General features: G+C 38.7%; 2 protein-coding genes across 3 annotated transcripts; both read left to right on the plus strand.

Annotated features, from left to right (window-relative positions):
* The first annotated feature begins 4,029 nt into the window (after nt 1–4,029).
* sft2d1 (SFT2 domain containing 1) lies at nt 4,030–15,834 on the plus strand. Of its 2 annotated transcripts, none has more exons than XM_035953519.2 (8): nt 4,030–4,282; nt 5,499–5,585; nt 6,647–6,729; nt 9,422–9,503; nt 9,847–9,882; nt 10,023–10,039; nt 12,838–12,867; nt 15,112–15,834. In XM_035953519.2, the coding sequence occupies exons 1-8, from the start codon at nt 4,217–4,219 to the stop codon at nt 15,149–15,151; spliced, it is 441 nt and encodes a 146-aa protein (XP_035809412.1). In that variant the 5' UTR covers nt 4,030–4,216; the 3' UTR covers nt 15,152–15,834. The 2 variants fall into 2 exon arrangements, with proteins under 2 accessions (XP_035809412.1, XP_023137393.1); XM_023281625.3 differs by having other exon boundaries at nt 4,035–4,282; nt 9,981–10,039.
* Nucleotides 15,835–16,311: 477 nt separating this feature from the next.
* Nucleotides 16,312–20,776, plus strand: prr18 (proline rich 18). Its single transcript, XM_055018932.1, has one exon. It carries the CDS (start codon nt 17,967–17,969, stop codon nt 18,732–18,734), a length of 768 nt encoding a protein of 255 aa, XP_054874907.1. The 5' UTR covers nt 16,312–17,966; the 3' UTR covers nt 18,735–20,776.
* The last annotated feature ends 2,519 nt before the right edge of the window (nt 20,777–23,295 follow it).

The raw sequence follows: 23,295 nt of genomic DNA on the forward strand, positions 1-23,295 counted from the left end.
TCACCACTCCACTTAGAACTTATGAACAACTCTTTGACTGCAGTTTAAGGGATCATGCAATTACTTTTTAAAGATATTTTGGTATTCTTCTCTACTGGCAATGAGTTTGGTGTGATTGGGTGCCATCATTTCTTTGTCGTTGTGTTTGCTGACTCTTGTGTCTCTAATCGGGTGTATTCAAGGGGCTACTTACAATGAAGATTTCTGCTGCCATACACATTAAGAACCAAGTGAATGACTGTGTGCCTCAGAAGGACAGTGTGACCCAAAGTGAAAAGCCTCCCAAAACTGTATCTCACTTGGCGCCGGTTATAATGTTGATAAGGGCAAAGCAATGGTACATAGCCTTGACTTTCAAAATGCTTAAAGACACATTACGCTAAAAGAGTATATTCCATTCTGAAATTGAAAACATAACACTTAGGCTTACAGAGTTGATGAAAACTTTGGGTAAAACAAGGCTTTTATGAACTCCTGGGTGATTTCCCAAAAGTGGATAACACGTGCCAGATTAAAAGTAAAACGGATAAATCAGGATTTTAAAAAAAATAAACAACTTCCAATGGTTCTTTCCTTAAGCATTCATTATAATAAATGTGTTTGAAGCCAAATGTCCTTGTGCATGACTTGTTAAAGCAAAAGTTATGCATGGAATCAATCAAAATGCTCTAAATGCAAGATAAGCTAAAGCTACCAAGCATGTTCAGGACAGAGTCTGCTAGCTACCCTACTGTGCTGACAGTAGCAACTGTTTCTTATTTTTATTACCTGCAGGATTCAATATTGTTATGTTCTGTTATCTGGCCTCCCCAAAAAAGAACATATCTCAGTTTCCTTCAAAGGTCAGCAGGAGGAGAGCTTACACTATACCAAATTTAAGGTCTCTGCACTGGCTACCTGTCTGCTTTAGAATTGATTTTGAGATCCTTTTATTGTTTTTTAAAGCTCTTAATGGTCTTGGTCCGACTTATTTAGTGGATTTGCTTTTATCCCATGAACCCTCTGGTATCCTAAAGTCTTCTGGTAGTGGCCCTTTAATTTTACCCAAAGTCAGAACAAAAACATACAGTAAGGCAGACTCTTTTTTTTCTCAAATTATTGCATCTTTTCTCTTTTACTAAATTTAAATATATGCAAAATCAATTAGTTGATTTTAAATTAATAATCAATTTTAACAGAATTTCTAGCTTAGGATTTTATTAGTTGTTCTTAGACAAGTTTGGAACTTCAAATTTGTTATTATAACTGCAGCAATTTTGACCTAAAATGATGAGTTGAATGAGGAGGTCATAGTTCATTTTGATTAAGCTTATAAGAAACAAAACTAACATAATAAGCAGACTTCACATGATGCATAATATGAGAGTTAAAATTCTCAGAGGTTTTTCTTTTTGTAGTTTGAGAGAACAGACATGGTGGAATCTTGCTGTGTCTGTTAAATTAAGCAACAATTGTTTTTCTTCATCTTCAAATCTAAACTGAAAATAAATTTGCCTGTAACCAGTCTATGTGACTAGTTGATTCAACTTCATATCTGATCATCTTAAGTTTATTGAACTTCAGCTTGTTTTACATTTTTAGAACTCAAAGGGTGACTTTGAATTAATTAATCAAATAAAATACACTTAACCGACATTTTTAAGGCAGCAAAGGAACTTCTGTACAGTTGCACTCAAAAAAAAAACATTGCAAATCAGGTTTATTGGCAAAATTTACAAACTTGCACCTGTTTTTGATGAAACAACTCAAACAAGAACAATTTAAAAAGCTCAACACAACCAGTATGACTACTGCTGTCTCAAAATTATTCAACCTCTTCTTATCAAGCATCTTTAGTAATTAGTAGAGCACACTTTTGCTGCTATGACCTGCTGCAAACATGATATATATAGCCAGACACCAGGTCCTGGCAGCATTCCTGAGAAATCTTAGCCCATTCTTAGTCTCTAGCTCTCTAATATTCTTGGGTTTGTGTGCTACAACCACCTTCTTCAATTCCCAACAAAGATTTTTTTTATGTTATTCAAGTCAGGCGATTGTGATGTCCACTCTTTTATCTTTCAGGACTATTCCTGAAGCCAAGTCTTGCTGGACTTTAAGGTACGCTTGGGATCATAGTCCAGTTGGAAAGTCCAAGATTAAGCTTCCTCACAGACAGCATGACATTTTCTCCTACAATTTGCTGATACTGGACTGAATCTAGCCTTCCAAACGCTGCAGGTTTCCATTGCCAGAAGATGCAAAGCAGAAGCCCCAGAGCATCACCGAGCCACTTCACTGTGCTTCACTGTGAGCAGGGTGTTCTTTTCAGGGTATGCCTCATTCTTCCTCCTCCAGACATACTGCTGAAATATAGGCCCAAAAAGTTCCAGTTTTGTTTCATTGCTCAACAGAACAGAATCCCAAAATTTCTGTGGCTTATTTATATGGTTTTGAGCTTATTGGAGGTGACTTTTCTGGTGTTTTTGGATAAGTAGTGGTGTACGTCTTGGAGTTCGGGCATGGAGGCCTTCAGAATTTAGCGCCTAATGTAATGTTCCAGTGCCTGCTGCCACCAAGTCTTGCTGAAGGTCTTTTGCAGTCACTCGAGGTATTTTGGCCACCTGCCTCTTAAGACATCTGGTGGCAGCTGTTGATAGCTTCCCCTCTCTGCCACGTCCAGGTGTAGCCACTGTTCCTATAACTTTGAACTTGCGAACTATGCTTCCAACAGTATCTCTAGGAACATTCAGTGCTTTTGCTGTCTTTTTGCATCCTTTTCCTTGTTTGTGCAAGGCATTGATCTCTTCTCTAAACCTTTGGGACAATTTTCTTAACTTAACCATATTTCTAGCATGAATTCAAACGTCACTATGAACTCCAATCCAGGTATTTGAGCTCTAACTAAAGCACATCTGATGCCACTAATGAAGGTCTTGATTAGTGATGTCAGGTGTCCTTGAGGCAACTCCTGATTTGCAAATGAGTGCTCTTATGTGGGATTTTATTCAGAGGGTTGAATAATTTTGAGACAGCAGTAGTCAATAAAAGTGGCATTTTGTCTTGAATTTGGTGAACTCCCCTGTAATACTGGCTGTGTTGAACTTATTATATTGTTTTTGTTTGAGTTGTTTATCAAAAACAGCTGAAAATTTGTGCATTTTGTCAATAACCTGATTTGCAATGGGGGTTGAATAATTTTGAATGCCACTGTATCTGAGCCGAATTAACTTTAAATTTTTTATGTTTAATTTATTTTTTGTATCTTTTATGACTTAACTGTTTTCATTGCATTTTGTCTCACTTCTCACAGCCTAAAAATCGTTTGTTTTTTTTAGTTCTTTATTTATAAATTCATGACAAATTATTTATGTGGCTGCGAACAAGAGTAATATTTTTATGGGTTTTTTTTCTTTTGTGCTATACAAATTACAAAACACAAGTTCGATCCATTGATTGATTGCGTTCTTGCTACATGTCCACTAGGTGGCGACAACACTACAGAAAAGCAGCAGGGGAAGACAAACTGTGAATTATGACACTAATTTCTTGGTTATGCTGGCATGTGCTCAGTTTTAAATTAAATGCTGCTCTGCTTTAATGACTTGTATTTGATAAAATTTGAAGAATTAACACTTCAAAGAATTTTTAAAGTAATAATACAAGGGATACGTATTTGCTTGTTCAATGTTTTTTAAACTGCATGAAATGTTTCTTTTAGAAATTCTAAAATCGTAAATATGGCTTTTTCATTTTGTTTTAAACAGCCCCTACTGATTAATAGGATGTTTGATGGCACAAGCTGTCAGTCACACGAGGAAGTCCGTTACATTATTCATATGAGGTCCGGAAAAGTTGGGAAATTTCCGACAATTTGATGAATACCATTCAGCGTTTGGTTCATACGCACGTAGTTTCGTAACCCAATTATGTCCGACAGCCTTAAAGGCAGCACGAATAGATCGGCGGAAGTGTCGAACGGGAAGCTACCTTCACGCACTGATCTACGGTCTGTAATTTAGAGACCTTCCAGGAGGACTGAACATACTGTGTGCTATTAAACCGACTCCAGGTCAGCACTGGCAGAAAGCAGGAACCGTGTAGAGAGCCAGGAAGTCAAACTTCCAACTACTGCCGTCAACATTTGTAAACGGTAACACGGGGAGTTGCAAACATACACATCCATACGTTTTGTTTGTTTTTTTATACGGAGCAGTTAGCCAGCTAGCCTGCAGCGATGGACAAGCTTCGTCGTGTGCTGAGCGGCCGAGACGAGAACGAGGAGCAGGGTCTGACTGCACAGGTACCGAGCTACTATATGACAGCTGCTAATGCTAACCCTCTGACGGTGTGTGCAGTTTAATAATCTAAACAAAATGGCACTGAGCTAGCTGTGCTGGCCCTATGTTACTGTTCAGATACATGCTAACAGTGTTAATGTGGTTATATCTTCGAGTTAGCGGTTAGCAGCTGACAGTTGATTCTAGCGGAGTTGCTAACTTTTCCTTAGACGTCTATCGGCTAACGTTAGCTATCAAAGTATTTTTGACACTAAGTGTGTATTATAAACTACTTTTAAAGATGCCTGTCACTTTCCTCTGTTAACACTTAACACTAACAAATTGTGTATATTCATACTTTTACACGCATTCACCAAAAGGAGGACATGAGGTAAGGTACTGATACACCATATTGCTGTTTTTATGTTGTTTAAATGTTCCAGTTTCACTCTGACCTTGACAGAGACAGTCCCCGTTGGAGATTATTCTTTAGTTTGGTTTTATTGCTTTATTGTCCTCAGCTAAGTGTTCTAAGTGATGTGTCATGTCTTGTTAACCTACAGTTTTGGAAAAAATTATTAGACCGCCTGCTCTTTTCTGTGCAAAGTCTAAACAACAGAACTTCAACAGTGGTAATTTATTTAAAGATGTTGCACAGTGCGTTAATAATTACAGCATCTTCTAAGATATATGAAACAGTTTCGTAATGATTCAATACCTGCAATAAATTTGGTTTAAAAGTATGATGTATTGAAACTGTTTAAATGTTAATATTCACGCTAGATGTCCAAAAACATTTGGGGTCACCATTATTTTGTACATAAACTGACTATGGACAAAAGAATAATTCAAACTAAATTATCATCCAGCAATGCTAAAAGAAGAGAACTGCAAGATGAGAAGAAGAGAAGCCATCTTAGCGCTTAACGAAGAGGGATACAGTTAGAGAGCCATTGCTAAACAACTCTGACCCCACAAAATAGCTTTTCATTACAACCTGAAGTAGAAAGCAGTTTTTATTCACCAACAACCGCAACGGAAGAGGCAGAAAAGTGTGGTCACAGTGTTCTCATAATTATTTCCTAAGCTGTACACCAATACTGTCTGTGTGTTAAGATAAAACTACGATGCTGTTTACTTGGCTCTCGCCGACATGGTTAAATCATCAGTAGGAGGCCTGTGGGTCTTTCTACAGGCCATTAGGTCTGTCTTGTGACATCCTGCTATTGTTCTCACCAGGTCCTTGATGCCAGCACTCTCAGCTACAGCACCAGGGTGAAATGGTTCGTCATATGCTTTGCTTCAGGCATCCTGTGCTCAATACTTGTGAGTGTCTCTCTGTGCTTAAGTTGAACAGGCAGTTTTAATGTTCTGTCTGGCTTTATGTGGACAAAAGGAACACTGTTAATGCTATTAGCAGCAGTGTTTTTTTGTTCTGTATTTGGTTTGCATTTACGCTAAAATTTAAGTGGTCAACATGGCTCAACGCCATTGCTGTCAAGGAAAGTTCCTCTTCTCTCACACTTGTAGATTAAAGTGACTGAATTCTGTCACTTATACTTAACACACAAAGCTTTTGTAATGTCTCTCCAACTTTCAGTTTGTAGTTTTACACTTAAGATGAGAGGAAGTCTCGTCACAGCTGCACATACTTTTTTTTTACGACACACTGCGAAAATTCACACTGACCCCAGAACACAAATTCTGTTTGTCGGCCTGGGTGGTGAAATTCACAGTTGAAAGATCTTTACACATCTAACAACTGAATAACGCATAATAACAGGGTCTCTAAATGTCTTTTTAATTCATACATTTGGCTTCTATCTGGATGCACAGGCATTTAACTAGACATTCTCTGGTAGTGTTAAAATAACGTCCACAAGTTGCTTCTTTTATATGATATGATATGGAATTATTAGCTGCAGATTATTTGAATATCCTTACAGACTAGTGCAGTTAAGTAAATTATTAGTTGCTCCATATTATTAAGAGCTTTATTCAGAGCTTTTAATAAGTTACAAATAAAGCCTAATTATTTAATAAAAGATTATGAAGGGAAAGATGAGACTAGTGTTCTCTAATCCTTCCAATGGTGAAATAGCAACAATGTGGCACCAGTCTGGAAGTGATCCAAAGAGTGATGTAGTCAGCAAAGCCTTATGAAATTGTAGCACTAGGGGGAGCCAACTATGTTTTGACAAAACCATAAAACGGCTCACAGAATCCCTTATCTTTTCTTAGGAAAAAATATAGCAAAAGATCTAAGCTTTTAATCGTATGATTCATTCATTTGTCTGGTAGGACTATTTCCTTGTGTCTTTTCCCCTTACTTGAAGTGTGGTGGCATTATTCTGTGTGTCTGACAAACTGTTTCTCTGCGTTATCAGGGCACAGCACTGCTGTTCCTTCCTAATGGCATCAAGCTTTTTGCTGTCTTCTACACACTAGGAAACATCGCAGCTCTTGCCAGGTAAGACTTTAAAATCCAAATTAATTTAACTGGTGTTGGTGTTATAAGGTATTGATACAGTTTTTTTCTCATTAGTATGCCACAGTCCCCAGAAAATGGCACATGATTAGCAGTAGGCGCATCCACACAGAAATCATTTTGCCTTGGTAACTGCTACACTTTCACCCTTGGCACAGCTACATATTTCTTTAAGGTTTCCTTCTAGACTGCTTTTGAAAAAGATGCATAGAGTAGTCAGTAATTTACCACCATACTGTTCTATATACTCACTACCTATTGCTCAGTGTTTGGAGTGCTATGCCTAAGAAACCATGATTTCATTTGATTTAATGATAATAAACAATAGTTATTGCTGGTTCTGGCTTTGATGATGATTTATATAGTCAGATTAGTATTAATATTGAGACTGGTGATATTCGGACAAACATTTGACAGATATTGAAATTGTCCTATGAGTCACGGTTTTAGTTGGAATCATCATTTTTGTGTTTCTTTTCTACTATGAAAAATATAAAAATTACTTGATTTTTGCTGTGGTCTGAAACAAACATGCATTTTTGGGCCTGGAGAGTTTATTTTGTGTGGACATCTCTGTAGCACTAAAATGTTTAATTTGGAAAGAAATGCTGTAACAAATTTCACCGTTTTGAACAAAAATAAATAAATGCCCCTGTTGCATTTTGGATATTAAGTACTAATATTATTTATTTATAAGTTTGTGATTGAAATGAATGGAAAATGCTTTTGCAGTCACATTGCACTTAACTTAAACCCTAAATTTGATTTACATAAACATTTTAGCGCAGTCTACAGCTTCAACTTTGCTTGGGGAGGAGATAATGTTCATCACTGTGTGGGACAAAAACCTGTTAATAAGGCTTACCAGTGAATAGGAATTGCACAATCTGATGCAACAAAACAATTGTTCTAATTTTGAAGGGTTAATAGCTAGTTTATTTAATTGTGATCTTGATTGTTATGCAGTTGTATATCACTTGAAAGTGAGTGTGTAATTATCGGGGATTAAGAGATGATGATCAGTGGGAGAACAGTAGCTATCTGTGTCCCTTAACAGTTTGTTTTGGTATCTGTTTCTGTGAGTGGACCACACAATGTTTTTCACATTGTATTATTTGCCGACTTAAGTTTTCCATAAGAGCAGATCAAGTAAATCAAGCGTCTCCTGTATAGGACACAAAGTTCATTTCTTGCCAGTGACCATACTTACCAATCTAGTTATCTTAATGTAATGTTTAAGTAAGATTAGACTTAAATCTTCACAACATATCAATGGGTGTACTAGATTTTACAGCATCATGGATTATTTATGGTAGATAATCCAAGGTCTAAATCTAATAAAGATGTCTTTGACTTCTTTGATGGACAGTGAACCATTGATGAGGGGTTTGCTTTCAGACAGAGCAGTCTCTATTTTCAGGTATCGTATGACCAGAGGGTTTAGATGCATCAAGAAACTGGGTCATCTTCTTCATAGCCCAGGTTAACGATCAGTGCAAGAGAGTATCGTGTTTTTAACGGGCTTAAACTACTTTACATCTGTATGAAATTGCAATAAGATGTACATGGAGACCATTGGTTACATCGTTTCAGCCACAGTTGTGGAAGGTCATGTTAATAATAGGATCCAGTGTCACGACACGTTACACCGCTATACTGTATAGTGACATAACAGCATATAATTTTTCTGCCAAAATATGACAGTCACTTCAATAGGATAAATATACATAGTTGTACCTCTATAGGCTGGTTACTATATTTGTTTTGTAACCACAAAATAAAATGTCAAAGATAAACTGCCAATCAGAACACCTACCAGTAATGTAATACAAACTCCACACTAAATCTGTTTAAATCACAGTATCAGATTTGCTTTCAGTTATACGCTGTGTAGATGACACATTTTATTTTCCCTCAGTCTGCAGAAGCAGCATGTGCGTGGATATCATTACTGTTTCTGTCACACTGAGCATTTGACAAAAAGCATCCATCTCTTTCAGCAGATCAGTAGAAAGAGCCTGCGTCACACACACTACTCTCATGTCTCATCTAACAGATGTGACGCTCCACAGACTCCCTCAACCCACTCGGCTTTGCAGAGCCCAGAGCTGTGTGCTTCGTCATTGGGGAAAGCCTTTGTCTTGTTAAATTTGCTGACGTAACACACGTATCATGTAGGAGGTTCTAAATGTGTCATCGTGGTGTTGGGCATAAAATATTTAACCCCTAATAACTGCGACATGTACTGTAAATTTGATTATGTTGGCCACACGATTCTAGTGCTTAAATCATCCTGGCCTGTTTATTTTTTGGTTTTAAAGTTATTCAGTAGAATTATATGTTTTGACTGAAAATACTTATTACATATATAGGTGTAACAAGTTCTATAAAATTTCCTAATGTGATGGTGTTTGTACTTTTAATGTGGCACAGTTGTAGTAGGCAGCAGGCTGAACAGAGAAAAGAAAGTATGCCTCCTACGGAAACTGAAAAATACGTCACTCGTATTCACAGTGTTGGCTGCACTGTGTAACAGATGATCACTGGAAATGGCAAAAAGTATACTTACCTGACATGATATGATAGGATGCTGGATTAACATTTTGAAACGGCACATAACTTTAACTCAAGTGTGTTTATTTAACCTGTTTATTTGTGTTTTTTTCTTGTAAAGTACCTGCTTCCTAATGGGACCACTCAAACAGCTGAAGCGCATGTTTGAGAAAACAAGACTGATAGCCACCATTGTCATGCTGGTAAATATTATGTGTTTTGCTATTAATTGAATCCCCGTGTTTGACTGGATATTTGAGTGTTATGTTGCTGTACTCCATGCTTTGTTATAGTAGTTGTTGGAGGTTTATGACTTTGGATTAGATGGCCAGGTTCAATTGAATAACAGTTCTCCTTACCTTGTAATCTTAAAAAACTGAAAATAAAGTAACTTACATTAGCAACACATTTCAGTTTGACAATGTTCATGTATTCTGTTGGTAGATTTAGGGGCGTAGTTGGTTAGAAAAGAAATTATTTCTTTGATAGCAAATGTCATTCTACAAGCATACAAGAAGATAATTGTTCCTGATGTTCTTCCACCAGCTCTGCCTTGTCTTAACACTTTGCGCAGCATTTTGGGTAAGTATGTCAAACAGATTCGAAAACAGTTACAGTCTTTATTGTTTTAGAGAACTGCTTTCAACTGTGCAATAATTGCTTTGTACTTTATTTTATAGTGGAATAAAAAGTTATTGGCGATCATCTTCTGTATTTTGCAGTTTTTGGCAATGACATGGTAAGTGAGACCTGCCACTCTAAGCCATTACTTAGCACTAGTACAGCTGACAATTAACTAATCATTCACACCTATTCAGATGAAGCCACCTTTCCACTGAAGAGAACATTGCTCTGACTTGTGTTACTTGTGGGTTGAGTTAATTACGCTGCAGATAACTGAGCTTACTTTACTCCTGTATGCACATTCTTGGCTGAAACTATACAAGATTACATGATACTTGTCTTACTGCACTGTCAACAACACTATACCTTATTTTAAAATTTAATTTCAAACCACTGTATATTTTAAATGTCTTCTTTCTTTTTTTTTTTTTTTTTTTAAATCAGACGGCCTACTATCTAAGTATCACATGATGATAAGATGCTCAAACATTGATTAAATTGGTTTGCCCTAGTTTGCCAGAGCAGACAGCTACATCTGTCTAAAATGCAGGTCGAGTCAGAGTTGCTGTAGTAAGGTTGTAGGCAGGATGCCAGTTGTCATTGTAGGTCAGTATATTTTTGGCTTCTAAAGGAAGACGTACTGCCAGAATCAGTGTGGAGCTTGCTTAAACCCATGTGCAGTTTTGGCAAGTGGAGACAGATGGGTATTTATACCTGCATTGCTTCCATGCAAGATAAAGTCACTGCCAGGTGTCTCTGGTGAAAACGGTCCGATGACGGTATGTGGTACCCATAAGCCTTTACTTAGTTCGTTAGGTTATTATAAGAGTATGTCAAATAAAGACCTAAAGGATTTTAGTGCCTTTCACATACTGTACAGAAGGTAATGTCTATTCATAAATTCACTGGCAAGATTTTATTGCAGTATTCAAAAGTTTATTAAGCATCTTTGTCCTCAAATCATTTTATTAGCTTTTGTTCACACTGCTTAGTTTGAAAGTTTTAATCAGCTCTTTTCAGTTGAAACAAAAATCCCAGTTTTGCCTTAATATTAATTAAGGTTCAACCTTTGAGTGTATTGATCTAGAAAAGATTGTCAGGATTTTTGCAAATTGATTAATTGCTTAAGCTGGTCAGGTAAGGATTTGTTGCTTTTTTTAGTCTTACAAGAATGTAAATGTTTTCAACTGTTGTGTGGACAAAACGTCAAATTTATCTTGGGGAAATTCTGATAAGATTTTTTTTATTTTTTTATTTTTTTTTACATCTACTTTAATTTATATTACAAGTAACTGTTAGTAGTGTACTGGTTCCAAATTGAGTGTTAGGTCTGCCTTTCTGATTCCTGCAGCTAGTAAATTGAGAAAAGCTTACATATAATAATGAGACTTGGCCCTTTACACACTGACAGCCATAAGGTCAGTGGGGTTAAGCTTCACCATAGCAGTAAATAATAAGACCTGTGAGTAATGTGTATTGACATGTCACCACTTCATTAATTTGGACATATTTACACAGCACTAACAAAAGAGTTTCGGTACATGACTTCATGTGGAAACTCATCCACAGCAACTCAGCAGGAAGGGAACGGATAATTTCAGTGCATCACTGGGCAACACTGTCAGACTTGTAACTGCACTGCTTCTTCTGCACCTACATATAGTACATTCATTTCCGCTCTGCCTGCGTTCTCAAAGGCATCCCCATGGCAACCGCAAGTCACACATCCCAAGATTATTCGTAACAGACTGGGGGCATAGAGCAATCCCACGCAAGTACTCCGACGTCAGGTAGTTCTGTAATACGACGTCGCCACTGACCCACACGGAGGCAGGCAAAGTCCAGCCCTTGGGGGAATTCTAAGTGACTGCATCACAATGAACCATTACTGACTAACAGACTCAACACAGAACTCGACAGACGGAATGAAGTTTAATGACAAAACAGCACTGGTGACTGTTTCTTAACCTACTTGATTAGATTAGATGTTCAGATTATTCACTTCAAAAATTGCTACAATATTTCTAATAAGTGTCGAAGCTCTGCTTAACAAGATAGAGGAGGATTTCTTGCTGTTTCACTTCGGCTTTGGCTCCAGTTAATCATTCAACTGCTGTACCAGATTCCTCACATATTTAAGATATATGTCGTTGTCTCATGGGGGATTTTTTTAAGCTAAGGTTTAGCTGTAATCATTTCCAGAGCAGGATATCATGTTTTTGTCGCACTTGGTATTTGGTCTACCAATCTGTCCAGACTCATTAGTGCAAAGCGTACAGTGTATCCAATTCATTCACAGTCATGTTTTCTTAATCCTTGCCGAACGACATCAAAGACCTGTCGGTCCAATGATGCCTTGATGGATTATTTAAGTGTATTTTACATTTTTGTATGTTTTTCATCAGATAGCCATTATTGTGCTTTGGTTAAGCCCTAAACCTTTCATAGGTCCTGTGTTTCCTGTGGTTGTTTTTAATGCTTTTAATCTCTTAAAAATCACATATTTACCATGATGTGAAGACAAGCATTATCAAAACAAACCTAAACTTTCAAGTAAAGATTCTGGAATTTTTAGTCATGCCAACTCGATACATCATGCTGAATTACAGGAAAATGTAACAGTGTAGCTGTAAGTGTTTCATCCATGGCATAAAAGTGAAATTTTAACTTTATACCTGTTTAAGAGGGACCTAACAGAGACATTGATTCATTACATGATCATTCATTACAATGGTTTCCATAACATGATATACTATACATACGTATTATGTATTATAATTTTAGCTTTTTGAGCAGGTACTGGACATGTTCCTCATTTTGACAGCTAGTGTCTTCTTCTTCAGTCAGTGTTTGTCTTTTACGTGGTCAGAAAATTGCCCTTCATCCTTTTTTTTTGTTTGCTTTTCTCTTCAGGTATAGCATCTCTTACATTCCATTTGCCAGGTAAGAAAACAGGATTATGCTATTTATGTTACATCTACTTTAAGCTCGTGGTGATATGCCTGCGTCCTCCATGTTGTTTTTAGCAGAATGTGTTGCTTACTGACTGTGATCTTTTACTCGAGTCATTTCTGGAAAACCAGATGCCATCAAAAGAGAACTTCGAAATGTTTTCAACTCCCTTTTATATCTCAGTAAGGTCTCAGTGACAAATGACACTGAACAGTACAAAACAAACTGGCGGAGCTACGATGAAAACATGTTTTTATTTGCCTCTTGCCTCTGTTTGCCTCCACCATATGGCTGTAATCCCCCACTATGACTATTGTAGGCTCTTCGTGTCAAACAAATGGCAGCTTGTTGTTTCACACTCTGCTGTGCTTTAGCCCTGTGACATCATCGCTTAGTCCATAATATCAAAATGAAATGATTGCTTGTGAAATAATGCTCTTTTAGCCAGATTTACGAAAACATTTCTTCCCCAATTTAGCTTTTACACTGCTTGTAATGAGCTTATGTTAAGCACTATAGGGTTAAAGCACAATACAAAATTTTAATTAAATCTAGACAAGCTGTCTAAAGCTGCATAAATGATGAAAATAAAAACTTTATAGTAGCATAACAGTCCTTCTCACAGGCTACTTGTGTCTTTAATGTTGATCATACACAATATAAAGCTTCATATATATTTTACAGTTTTCAAGCTGTTCATTTTGAATTATCTCACCGCAGTATGCAATTTTTAAGATAATACTCAAATGTTTGCTTCACAAAATGTCCCACCTCAGAGCTTTCCCCGAGTCAGGCATGAAGTGTGATGTTGTTTTGTCAGTCCAGCTGTAAGTGGGGTTAGATCTTATTTGGTGAGAAGGCCGGAGACCCCATGCAGCCCCCGCACTAAGTGTCTTGTGTGTTTGGGCAACCCTATAATCCATCCTGACAGCTGAGAGACTTCCACCCAGTGCTCCCCCTCCCCGAGTCCAAATGCTATCAACAATACAAAGCTGAGACAAAGACCTTTTAACGTGTCACCCCCTCCTAAAAACCAAATTCCTATGGAGAAAAGCACATTTGACAGCTAATTTTAGATGATCACTTATTTTTTACTTCCTTTGTTATTGTATGTCTTACAATCTTTGTCAACACGTTACTATCCTGTCTCTTTAAGCCTCTTACTTTAATCCAGTTTTCATTTAATTTAGATTTGACCACTTGGCTCTCTATTGTTTACAGTGTTGCTCCAGAGCTGATATATATTTTTAATCTCAAGCCTCTGTACCTTTAGGTGACACATTTAAAAGCATTAGACTGTCGTACTTCCCATACATGTCACTGCTTGAATTAACTTTGATACCTGGCTAGTCACAACACCACATGGCAAATGCACTTGATCCTTTAATGTATTTTACCTAGTTGCCTATTTATAACCTCTCACGCCAGCAAATTAAGGTACTAAAGCCTGCTGCATGTGCGCTTCCCACAGCGCTGTAAGGCTGCTGTAGCTCTGATGTTTAATCAAAAACGGGGGAAAACCTCTGAGACTGCTCGTTTATTCATGCAGTTTTCAGGGGAACAAAAATAGCATCAAACCTCAATGAATATAAAAAAAACAGACCTCAGGCTGTACAGGAGGAAGAATATGAGGATTCTGGTGTTGAATCTTTTTTTGTTTATACACCGGGGAACAAACCAGATCTTTTGAAGGAGTCCGTCTCCTGTCTGTCCACCGACCTCCCCTCCTCCCCCTCAGACTGCTTATGATCCCCACTTCTGCCTTTTAACCTTGACGGGGTTTTTACACCTCCTTCATCGAATTTTGACTGTGGCTGCAGGGGAAGTCTGCATAGCAACATACCGATGGCAAGAGCAAACTGTGTGAAGGGAAATAGAGAAGGCAACCGTCTGCCGTTGCCATGGCGATCGCTCCTATTGCATCATCCTTCACCACTGTGTACCTGGAAAAAGGGAGCCCCCGTCACCCTGAACATGTGGTGCTTCCCCGCCAAAACACACTCACTTATTCATGACGAGCCCCACCCAAATCATCGTAACAAAGGACGGAAGTGCTTTTTTGTTGCTTTTAATTTCATACGCTTGATGGAATTTTGTCTTTGCTGTATTTATTTATTCCTGGTCCATTTTAGAACAACACTTAATTCAATTTTTTTCATTCCTTTTTCTTCTGCCCCTTTTTTTTTTATTGTTTAAATTTCTGACTGTTAATTAGATTTATTTTTTCCTCAACAGGGATGCTGTGATGAAATGCTTCACGACCTGTCTGAGTTAGAACTCAGGAATTCACAATTTTCTAAGAAGACTGGTCCTAATATGCAAACTGCTAGAACAGTGACTTTGTAAAATATACATTTGTATTGTTTATACACTATATCTCCACTTCTTACTCTGACTCTTTCATACTGATTTTTTTTTTTGCCTTTTAAATCTAGCTTAAGGTCAGTAACTATAATAGGATTATAACACTTCTCATTCATTTGCTTTTGTGAGAATAATGAGTGCCTTTATTGCTTAATATATTTAAAGATATTCATATATTTACTATGGATTTTATACCGTTTAAGTGCAGGGAAATGATTTTGACTTTTCTATAGAAAGTAATTTACAACAAAATGCCTGAACATAACTGTACATAGGTGGAGAGCTATTGATATATAGATCAAACACATACGTTTACGACTTAAGCAGTACATGATTTAATTTTCTTCCAGATGTTTTTAAAGGTTTTCTGGCTTCTTGCACACAAACATTATTAAAACATTGCCTCTCTGCTTTCTGTCTGTGTATGAGGCACTAATATATAAATAGGCTCTCAGATGCTATTCCATGTTCAAATGTGATTGTTTTCCCTTTGGCAGTTGACTCACTGCTTCACTGATGATGCACTGGGATGTGTGATACCCACAGCTCTTTGAGGTGTTTGCAGCTAAAGAGATTAAAAAAAAGCAACTCCTGTCTGGTCTGTCGGTCTTCAGTTTGCATTTCAACACACTTGCCTCCCCCGCTACTCATCAAATTACATTCAAAAATGCTTCTCTTTTTAAACTAGATTTCCTGCCGGATGTAGCAATGACCCATTTAATTACGCTTTTCTGAGCATTGTGATTCTAACGTGACCTAATAACCCAGTATGGCTTGCATCGTATTCCCTATATTGCTCCAGCATGATGCCGCAGCCTTTGAGGATGTGGTTGTCATGACAACCTCCTCCAGAAGATTCATAACCTCTGCTACCCCCATCTGTGGTGCAGATGTTCACATTATTGTGAGGAGAAGGTGCATTTCATTTGACAGAAATAAATCCTTGGACCAAGTCAGTCTTTAATTTCTCATCATATTTTGATTTACACTATATATATATATATATATATATATATATATATATATATATATATATATATATATATATATTTGAGCGGGAGAGATGGGCTTTGCATATTAGCTATAGAATTTGCTTAAGACCATGCCTCAAGGTTTTGTTTGTGTGCTTAGTGTGATTAAATAACTGCATTCTCTTCTTGTCATGCGGCGCCCCCAAACTTATTAGATGCTTGTGTAATGTGGTGGTGGATTAGCATGGACAAAATCTCTCTTTAGGACTACTTGTTCAACTAACTTCACAGAGGCCCTGCAAATCCCTCTGAGTAATCTGAGGGCTAAAATAATTCTTTTCAATGGCAGGAACGTGGTTGTTTTTGTTATTCGCTTCCTTTGCCCAGCATTTTTCGATTACGCCAAAGTTTGAGGATGAAGGGGAAGCATCCTGACTTTAGCAATCTGTTAGTGTCCCAACTGCTTCCTCTTCATTACTTCTAATCCGCTGTTATGTCAGAGAGGAGAGGGATCCCACGCCACAACAACCTCTGGAATTAAACAAGTCTTTGCATCCTCTTCAGCTTAATGATCCAGATCATCTTGCAAAAATTGATAAATAACTTGGCCTGTGTTGTCAGGGGCAGTTTCATGTCATTTATTGATTCCAAGAGTGAGCGAGTCAGGGGACTGTTTGGCCTAAATGGATTTTTTTGATGTGTTAGAAGCGCCAAAGTGATGATATCTATCCAGAAATTTGACTAATAAAATCTGTTCATTAACTCAAATTCCAAAATGTTTCATATACTGTTATAACTGCAGGCAATTTCAAATAAACCGCGTTAAAAACTACAGATTTGGAAACATATTGATTTCCTGTTATACCAGAGGAAAAAATCGCATCAAGTTAATTGTGGAGCTGTCTGGCTGAAAGTGCAGATAACAGCAGAAACAAAGAAAAATCAATATTGCAGACTATTTGTGTATTCACCCAGATGTCTTTCATAGGCTACATGGCTGGAAGAACAAAAGTAACCACCTATACATGTCAGATAATTGACATTTGAGACTATACTGACTGACAGAAAGGAAAAAAACAGAATGGCGTTGTGCTTTTGACATATTTTAGTTTAGCTCAAGGACAGATGGGGTTATGGGAGGCATCTATAGGACTAAACAGTATTTATGACCATGAGTATCGACTGCAGGGAGGCACAGATAGGTGTGTGGGGCGGCTTTAGCTGAAGAATGTGTTTTTCACAACTTGTCATAGTCCAAACATGTTTATTGGCTGTGCAGACAAATGTCCACAGCATATGAAGACATTTAGTTTTCTCTTGGAAATGGGAGAAGGACATCGTTTCACAATCCCTTGAGGATGGTTCATATTTTTGGGCTGATTGTCTATTAAACAAGTATTAAAAGTGGTCCACAGCAGAGTGGCGCTGTGAGAGGAGATGAGGGGAACATGAGGTGGATGTGGATCATCGCTTCAGGAAGTTCTTGAAAATTATGAAATGACATCACCAATTTTTTCATGGCTTTGTTTGTCGGTGCGTGTCCTGGCCACGCCTCCCTGCCAGCCGCGCCATAAAGCAGCCAGGCTGTGTGTCTGCGCACCAGTTGAACTCAGTGCGGACAACAGGTGCACTGCATCCCTCCTCTCTCCACGTCGCTGCTGGATAATGCCCGCAGAGCGCCGCGCGTCGCCTTGCGCAGGGTTTCCTCTTCTGCACTTGCACGTTTTTATATCCTGATCACTTCCAGCCACAGAGATGCCTTTTCCACCCATCAGCCTCCACCAGCGGATCTCCTCGCCTGGCAGGGAACTGTTTGGGAAAAAGAAAGCCAACGGAGTGCCTCCTCAGACTGAACAAACCAGCAAATCTGCCAGAGAGAAAGGGGGGTCCGATAAGGACAAGCAGTCCACTTCTTGGGCGTCTGCGAATTTACGGAATTTAGGGCGAAAAGCCCAACAAGACAAGAACAAAAGCCCGTCTCAGAAGCCAGTTAGTGGGCAAGAAACGCAGGGAAAATGCTCCTGGCTGTCGGTGCCCAAACCTCAGGATTCATCCCAAGGAGTCAGACGCTCCAGCTCCATGGACTCCACCAGACATCTCCACGGGAAAGAGGAGGGGAAGAAGGAGATTCAGTTTACCCTCAGTCTCACCCCTGAAGCCATTCTTGTCATCCAAAAACGGAATCTAGAGAAGCAGATGATGGCAAAGCAGCAGAAGTGCTGCGCCTCCGCCGACTTCAGACATAGGCGAGTTTTTCCATCCAAGAAGACGCACGGAGGCTCCAAAGGCTGCGCTCCTAACGGGAAAGGAGAGAGCGCAGAGCAGGACATCACCGCCATCGTGAAAATATCTCTGCTAAATGATCAGTACAAGTACGATGATGTGGAGTACGAGGAAGAGGACGGAGACGTGGATGAGACTGTTGTAAGGAAATGCAAAGAGTGGCTGAAAGGGGTGGAAAACGCCGCTGCTTTGGGAAAAGTCGACAAACTTTCCACACTTCCGCACCTTAAAGGCTGCTGACACCTGACTTTTGGTTTTTCATTTTGAAAACTTAGGCTGATGGACTCGTGAAGCGTGTGCCATGCTGCAATGGCATCTTAAATTCAAGACTTGTGATATGAACGTTTGCAAATGAGGAGAGGAAATCCACTCCTCTCCAGAGGAATGTCAGCCTGGTTGGGGATCATTATAAAAGATGTCACTACGTTAGAAATGTCACGTATTTATGAAAATGGACAGAAATGGGTGAATCGCATTGGGATAAGAGGAAATTCGACATTCACTTCCTCAACAAAAGTACAGTTTTAAAACTTAGCCTGCGACCCATGCAGCAGGGATGATTTTGTTTCGCAGGAACGTTGCTTCACGAGTTTAATGCCTATTCAATGCTTTTTTTAAAGTTACAGTTAAATACCTTAATATTCTCGTCCTTTGCACATGTTTTTTGGTTTTCAGCGGGGCGCTTGTGGATTGGCAGAGAGGTTTGCGTAAAGGGACGCCAAACCGTTCCTTTGTGCTGGAGAACAATAAACTGTTAACAACAGGGCTCCATATTCACCTGCTGCTGAAAACCAAACTGGAACGTTTATTTTTCCTCTAATCAGAGGGTTATATCCTTTGTAGGAATTTATCATTGATGTACAGTATTTTAATATTTACAAAATATTTGTACTGTCAATTTTTTTTTCTCAGCTGTTGATTTTAAGCCATTTTAAGTCAAATGTCTTTTTTTTTGAAAAATTATGTAATTGTCACTGGTCCCTTTGAATCTTTTAAAATGTGATTTGTGTTGTGCCTCTCTAATGATTCTGTTACATGATGCTGATTTGCAGTCATTTAGATTTCTTTCACACTTCTGGCCAGTTCCCAGACAGCATTTTAAAGGCTTCTTTGTTGCCACTGTAGCTACCTGGGGCCATTTGGGCATTAGTGTTCTAAGCTTCTTAGATTTCCTGTTAAGCAGGGTTGACCAGAGTACTGTAGGGCCCAGGTGCACAATCCCTTCAGGAAATTACCTCCAGTCTGCTTTACTTTGCCACATCAAACTAAGCAATGCGACTATACAAGATAAATAGTGTTGGCACCGCGATCTGGAAGATAATTTCACCCCCAAGTGCCAGATTTGTATGACTTGCTGCAAATGTGTTCACAGTTTGCGAGCTTAACCCTGACATTTCCATGATCTTTTTATCCTGAAAGTGTTCTGCTCAGGGAGAAAGAGCTGTTTCGGAAAAAGGCCAAGGTTGAATATGACTGTTTTCAGCAAAAATAAACTCAAAATATAATAAACCAAACACGAGAGTAAAGTGAGAATTTAATCCATGTAATGACTTTTTGGCTTCTTTGTTGATTCACTCCACCACATTTTATTGTACTGGTCAATAAATGAAACCACATGCAGGCCTCGGACACAAATTTAGCTTCTATGCATTGTCACAAACCTATTTTAAATATGTTTGTGTGTTCAATGAGGAGGTTCTTTGCAGTGAGGTTTAACTTTCTGCATTGTTCTGTAACTTGGTAACCACAGTTTTTCCATAGTGTCTGTTAGATTGCATAAATTGAAAATATCATAGCGTATATGAAGGGCTCAAACACCAACAACTGGTAAGATATATTTTTTAAAAAGTACCTCTACTTGTCTCCTCAGGTCATATTGTTGTTTTTCTTTTCTGCATTAACAGATTTTTTTTTCTTGTGAGTGACCTGCCTGTTTTCACTAAAGGTTACCTTGATGGTGGATTTTTGTCATGAACCTTGAGTGCAAATATCTGCACCAGTCAAGTACTCTTCGCTATGTTTTGGATACACACTTGTTACCCGTCTGTGCCAGCAAGGTATTTTAAACAACACACACATCAGCAGTGAGAGTTTCCCCATTTTGTTCTACTGGTAAATTACATTTTTGTCAGGAATGGATAAACATTGGAGTATTTCGTCTGGTGTCAAATATGTGTCCGACTTTGTAAATATTGTACTACAGTACATGACGTTACACATTTTCTCATTCATGTCATGTGATTTAACAAACAAGCTGCTGCAATAAAGCATCTTGTCCTGAATAGATGTTCCCATTCAGTGATTTTCATTGTGAAACGGTGCAGACTGAGATCACGGCTGACCCAATACAGTGTGTACCAAGACCCGTTTGGTTCTCCGTGGCTCCTGTAATGATATTATCAACTGGCTTGGTGACCACAAGTTGTGTAATCCTTTTCTATTGTGTCATTTCAATTGTGGCCTTGTTTACGTGGCTCATTCTCTGCTGTCTGATCTGGGCCTGAAGCCAAGCTGTTTATGACTGGGTCTGTCCTGGGGGTAAGAACTGCATTATTATGTCTGATGTAGCTCAAATAGTTGTATTCAGCTGGATAAAGGGTGAGTTTAAAGAAGCAGGATCTAGCAACAGTTGCAATGGTTGGCTTGGTTACAAGTGGAAACACTTTCTCCAAACTGCCCTTTGAGGTCTTTTTCACTTGTGGTTGTTAAATCCAGCCCTGCAGGTCTCAGTGTTCAGCTGTTTTTTCATCCTCTGCCACGAACTGTTTGCTTACACTTTCGGCATCTAATGTCTGTATTGTCTATTTTGGTCGGCAATGCTGCTTAAGAGTTAGAAAGAAATGACTGCAGGCTCCTGTCCACCTCACTGCAGCATCATGCTCACTGTCTTGGAGAGTGGCAGGGCACAGCAGGGCAGCTACAGTATCTTCCACTGATTTATTGTGGCAGGGAGCACAGATGGACGCTGTCCTCACCCTGTCACCGACGCTTTGTACACAGCAGTGAGAGCAAAAGAACTGCAGGTCCCTCTGCTCTTCTGCGACAGTATTACTGTGGCAACGGAACTGATAAATCCTGTGTCTCCAGCAGCTTTTGTAAGAAAAGACAAAGCAGGCACTTCCTGAACAGTCTCGGCCCATAAACTTCAGTAATGCGGTCATTCAGTGGCAGCCTGTGAAGAACGAGGCATTTCCCAGGGACAGGCCGACCTCAGAGAAGACTTAGATCAGAGAGTGCAGTCCTCACATAAAAGCTCAAGCATGTTTTATTCCTCATTTAAGGGCTGTAAAAGGGAGAATGTAGCTTTTCTATGGTACATTTACTGTGGCATGTTACTCCAATTAGCCTTGCATTCTTCTTAATAACAGGCTCCACATTTTAAAATCCTCTACATCTCATACTTTTTAGATTTTAGTGCATTTGTTGCTAGCTGAGGTTGTGAAAATCTGTCCCAAACACTTTCCCATGCAGCATCTGTGAGGTATGATTCATCATCAGGATTAAATAAGGACACTGTTGCCCACTGATATGCTTAGGGCAGATCATAGCCTTGTAAAATTCTTTCCTAGAGGCATGCAGGAGATCAGGGGGACAGAGTGAGGGCTTTGTAGGGGAGGAAGTGGGCATATTCCTGCTGCGTATATTTGTATTTTTATTTTATTTTTGAATTGCAAGAACACAATGTCAGGCTGTTGTGTGGGAGGATGCTCTTGGCAGGGATTACCAAAAAGTATATATTTTTTTAATCTTCTGGCAAGTTGACTGATTCACTCCCACAGTGTCTAAATTAGGATTTTGCTGTTGATAGGCAGGAGATGAAGACCAAGCCAAGCTCTGTATGAGGACAGCAATTAAAGACAGGGGAAAAGACCCAGACCAAGAGGCCAAGGCCTGGAGCTGGGTGCAGGTGGAACAAGTTGATAAATCCTGTACCAATATTCTAATGTTCAGGACACTGATAATTACTAAAACCCTCATTCTGCTCTCTGCAGAAAAGACTGTTTTTTAAACACAGTTATTAGCAGATATCCATACCCAATAAGAAAACACTGATCTCCGCCTCCATACTCAGGTGGACCTTTCTTTTTAGTTCATTTTTCTTCAATTGTGTCTTTGTTTATCCCTCAGCACCATCTAGAGGCCTACATGAACATGCATTACTTCAGAGATGCTCCCCATCACCGCCATGCTGGCCTGATCAAAGACAAGGTCCACTCACAAAGATTACTGTGAGAGCAGAGAAATGAGAAAACCAGAACAAAGTCAGAGATTGAAACTAAGCAGGTAAATATCAAAGTCTTAACATTTATTTCATAAACCTTTAGTGATGCTGTGCATGATTTGCAGAGGCTGCAAAACTTGCAGGTATTTGTCTGACATTCACATTTTTTGGTTTTAAATAAAGGAATTCTCTGTGGAAGTATTATTTATAATATTCTTTAATTTCTTCAACTCAAGAGATTCAGTCCTTAATTGTTACAATGGCAGATATCCTTCAGATATGGGGATTTTTTTCTAGTTCATTGCTTCCATTATGTGCTTCAAGAGAGTTAACACACCATTTCTGTCTGTTCTAATAAAAGGAGGCAGTGCATCAATCTGAAATTAAGTTTGGGATACTTTCATTAAACAAGTTTGTTTTGGAAAATGCACTACAACTACACTAAACTGAAACAATAAAGGTCTTAATTTTAGGATTTTGACACAATATTTATCTACAAGACAGCCAGTATTTCAGGGCAAGCCTTAGTTGACATTTAGTTGATGTTCATGGTGCAAAGTTGCAGGATCTCGGTCCCCT

The sequence above is a fragment of the Amphiprion ocellaris genome, chromosome 16 (genome assembly GCF_022539595.1).
Source record: "Amphiprion ocellaris isolate individual 3 ecotype Okinawa chromosome 16, ASM2253959v1, whole genome shotgun sequence".
NCBI classification, from domain to species: domain Eukaryota; kingdom Metazoa; phylum Chordata; class Actinopteri; family Pomacentridae; genus Amphiprion; species Amphiprion ocellaris.

Excerpts from the sequence above, each read along its gene's own strand:
- prr18 (XM_055018932.1), top strand. The coding sequence starts at position 17,967 with ATGCCTTTTCCACCCATCAGCCTCCACCAGCGGATCTCCTCGCCTGGC.
- sft2d1 (XM_023281625.3), top strand. The coding sequence starts at position 4,217 with ATGGACAAGCTTCGTCGTGTGCTGAGCGGCCGAGACGAGAACGAGGAG. Across the intron at positions 6,730-9,421 it reads AACATCGCAGCTCTTGCCAG|TACCTGCTTCCTAATGGGAC; the intron begins GTAAGACTTTAA and ends TTTCTTGTAAAG. Across the intron at positions 12,868-15,111 it reads TCTTACATTCCATTTGCCAG|GGATGCTGTGATGAAATGCT; the intron begins GTAAGAAAACAG and ends TTTCCTCAACAG.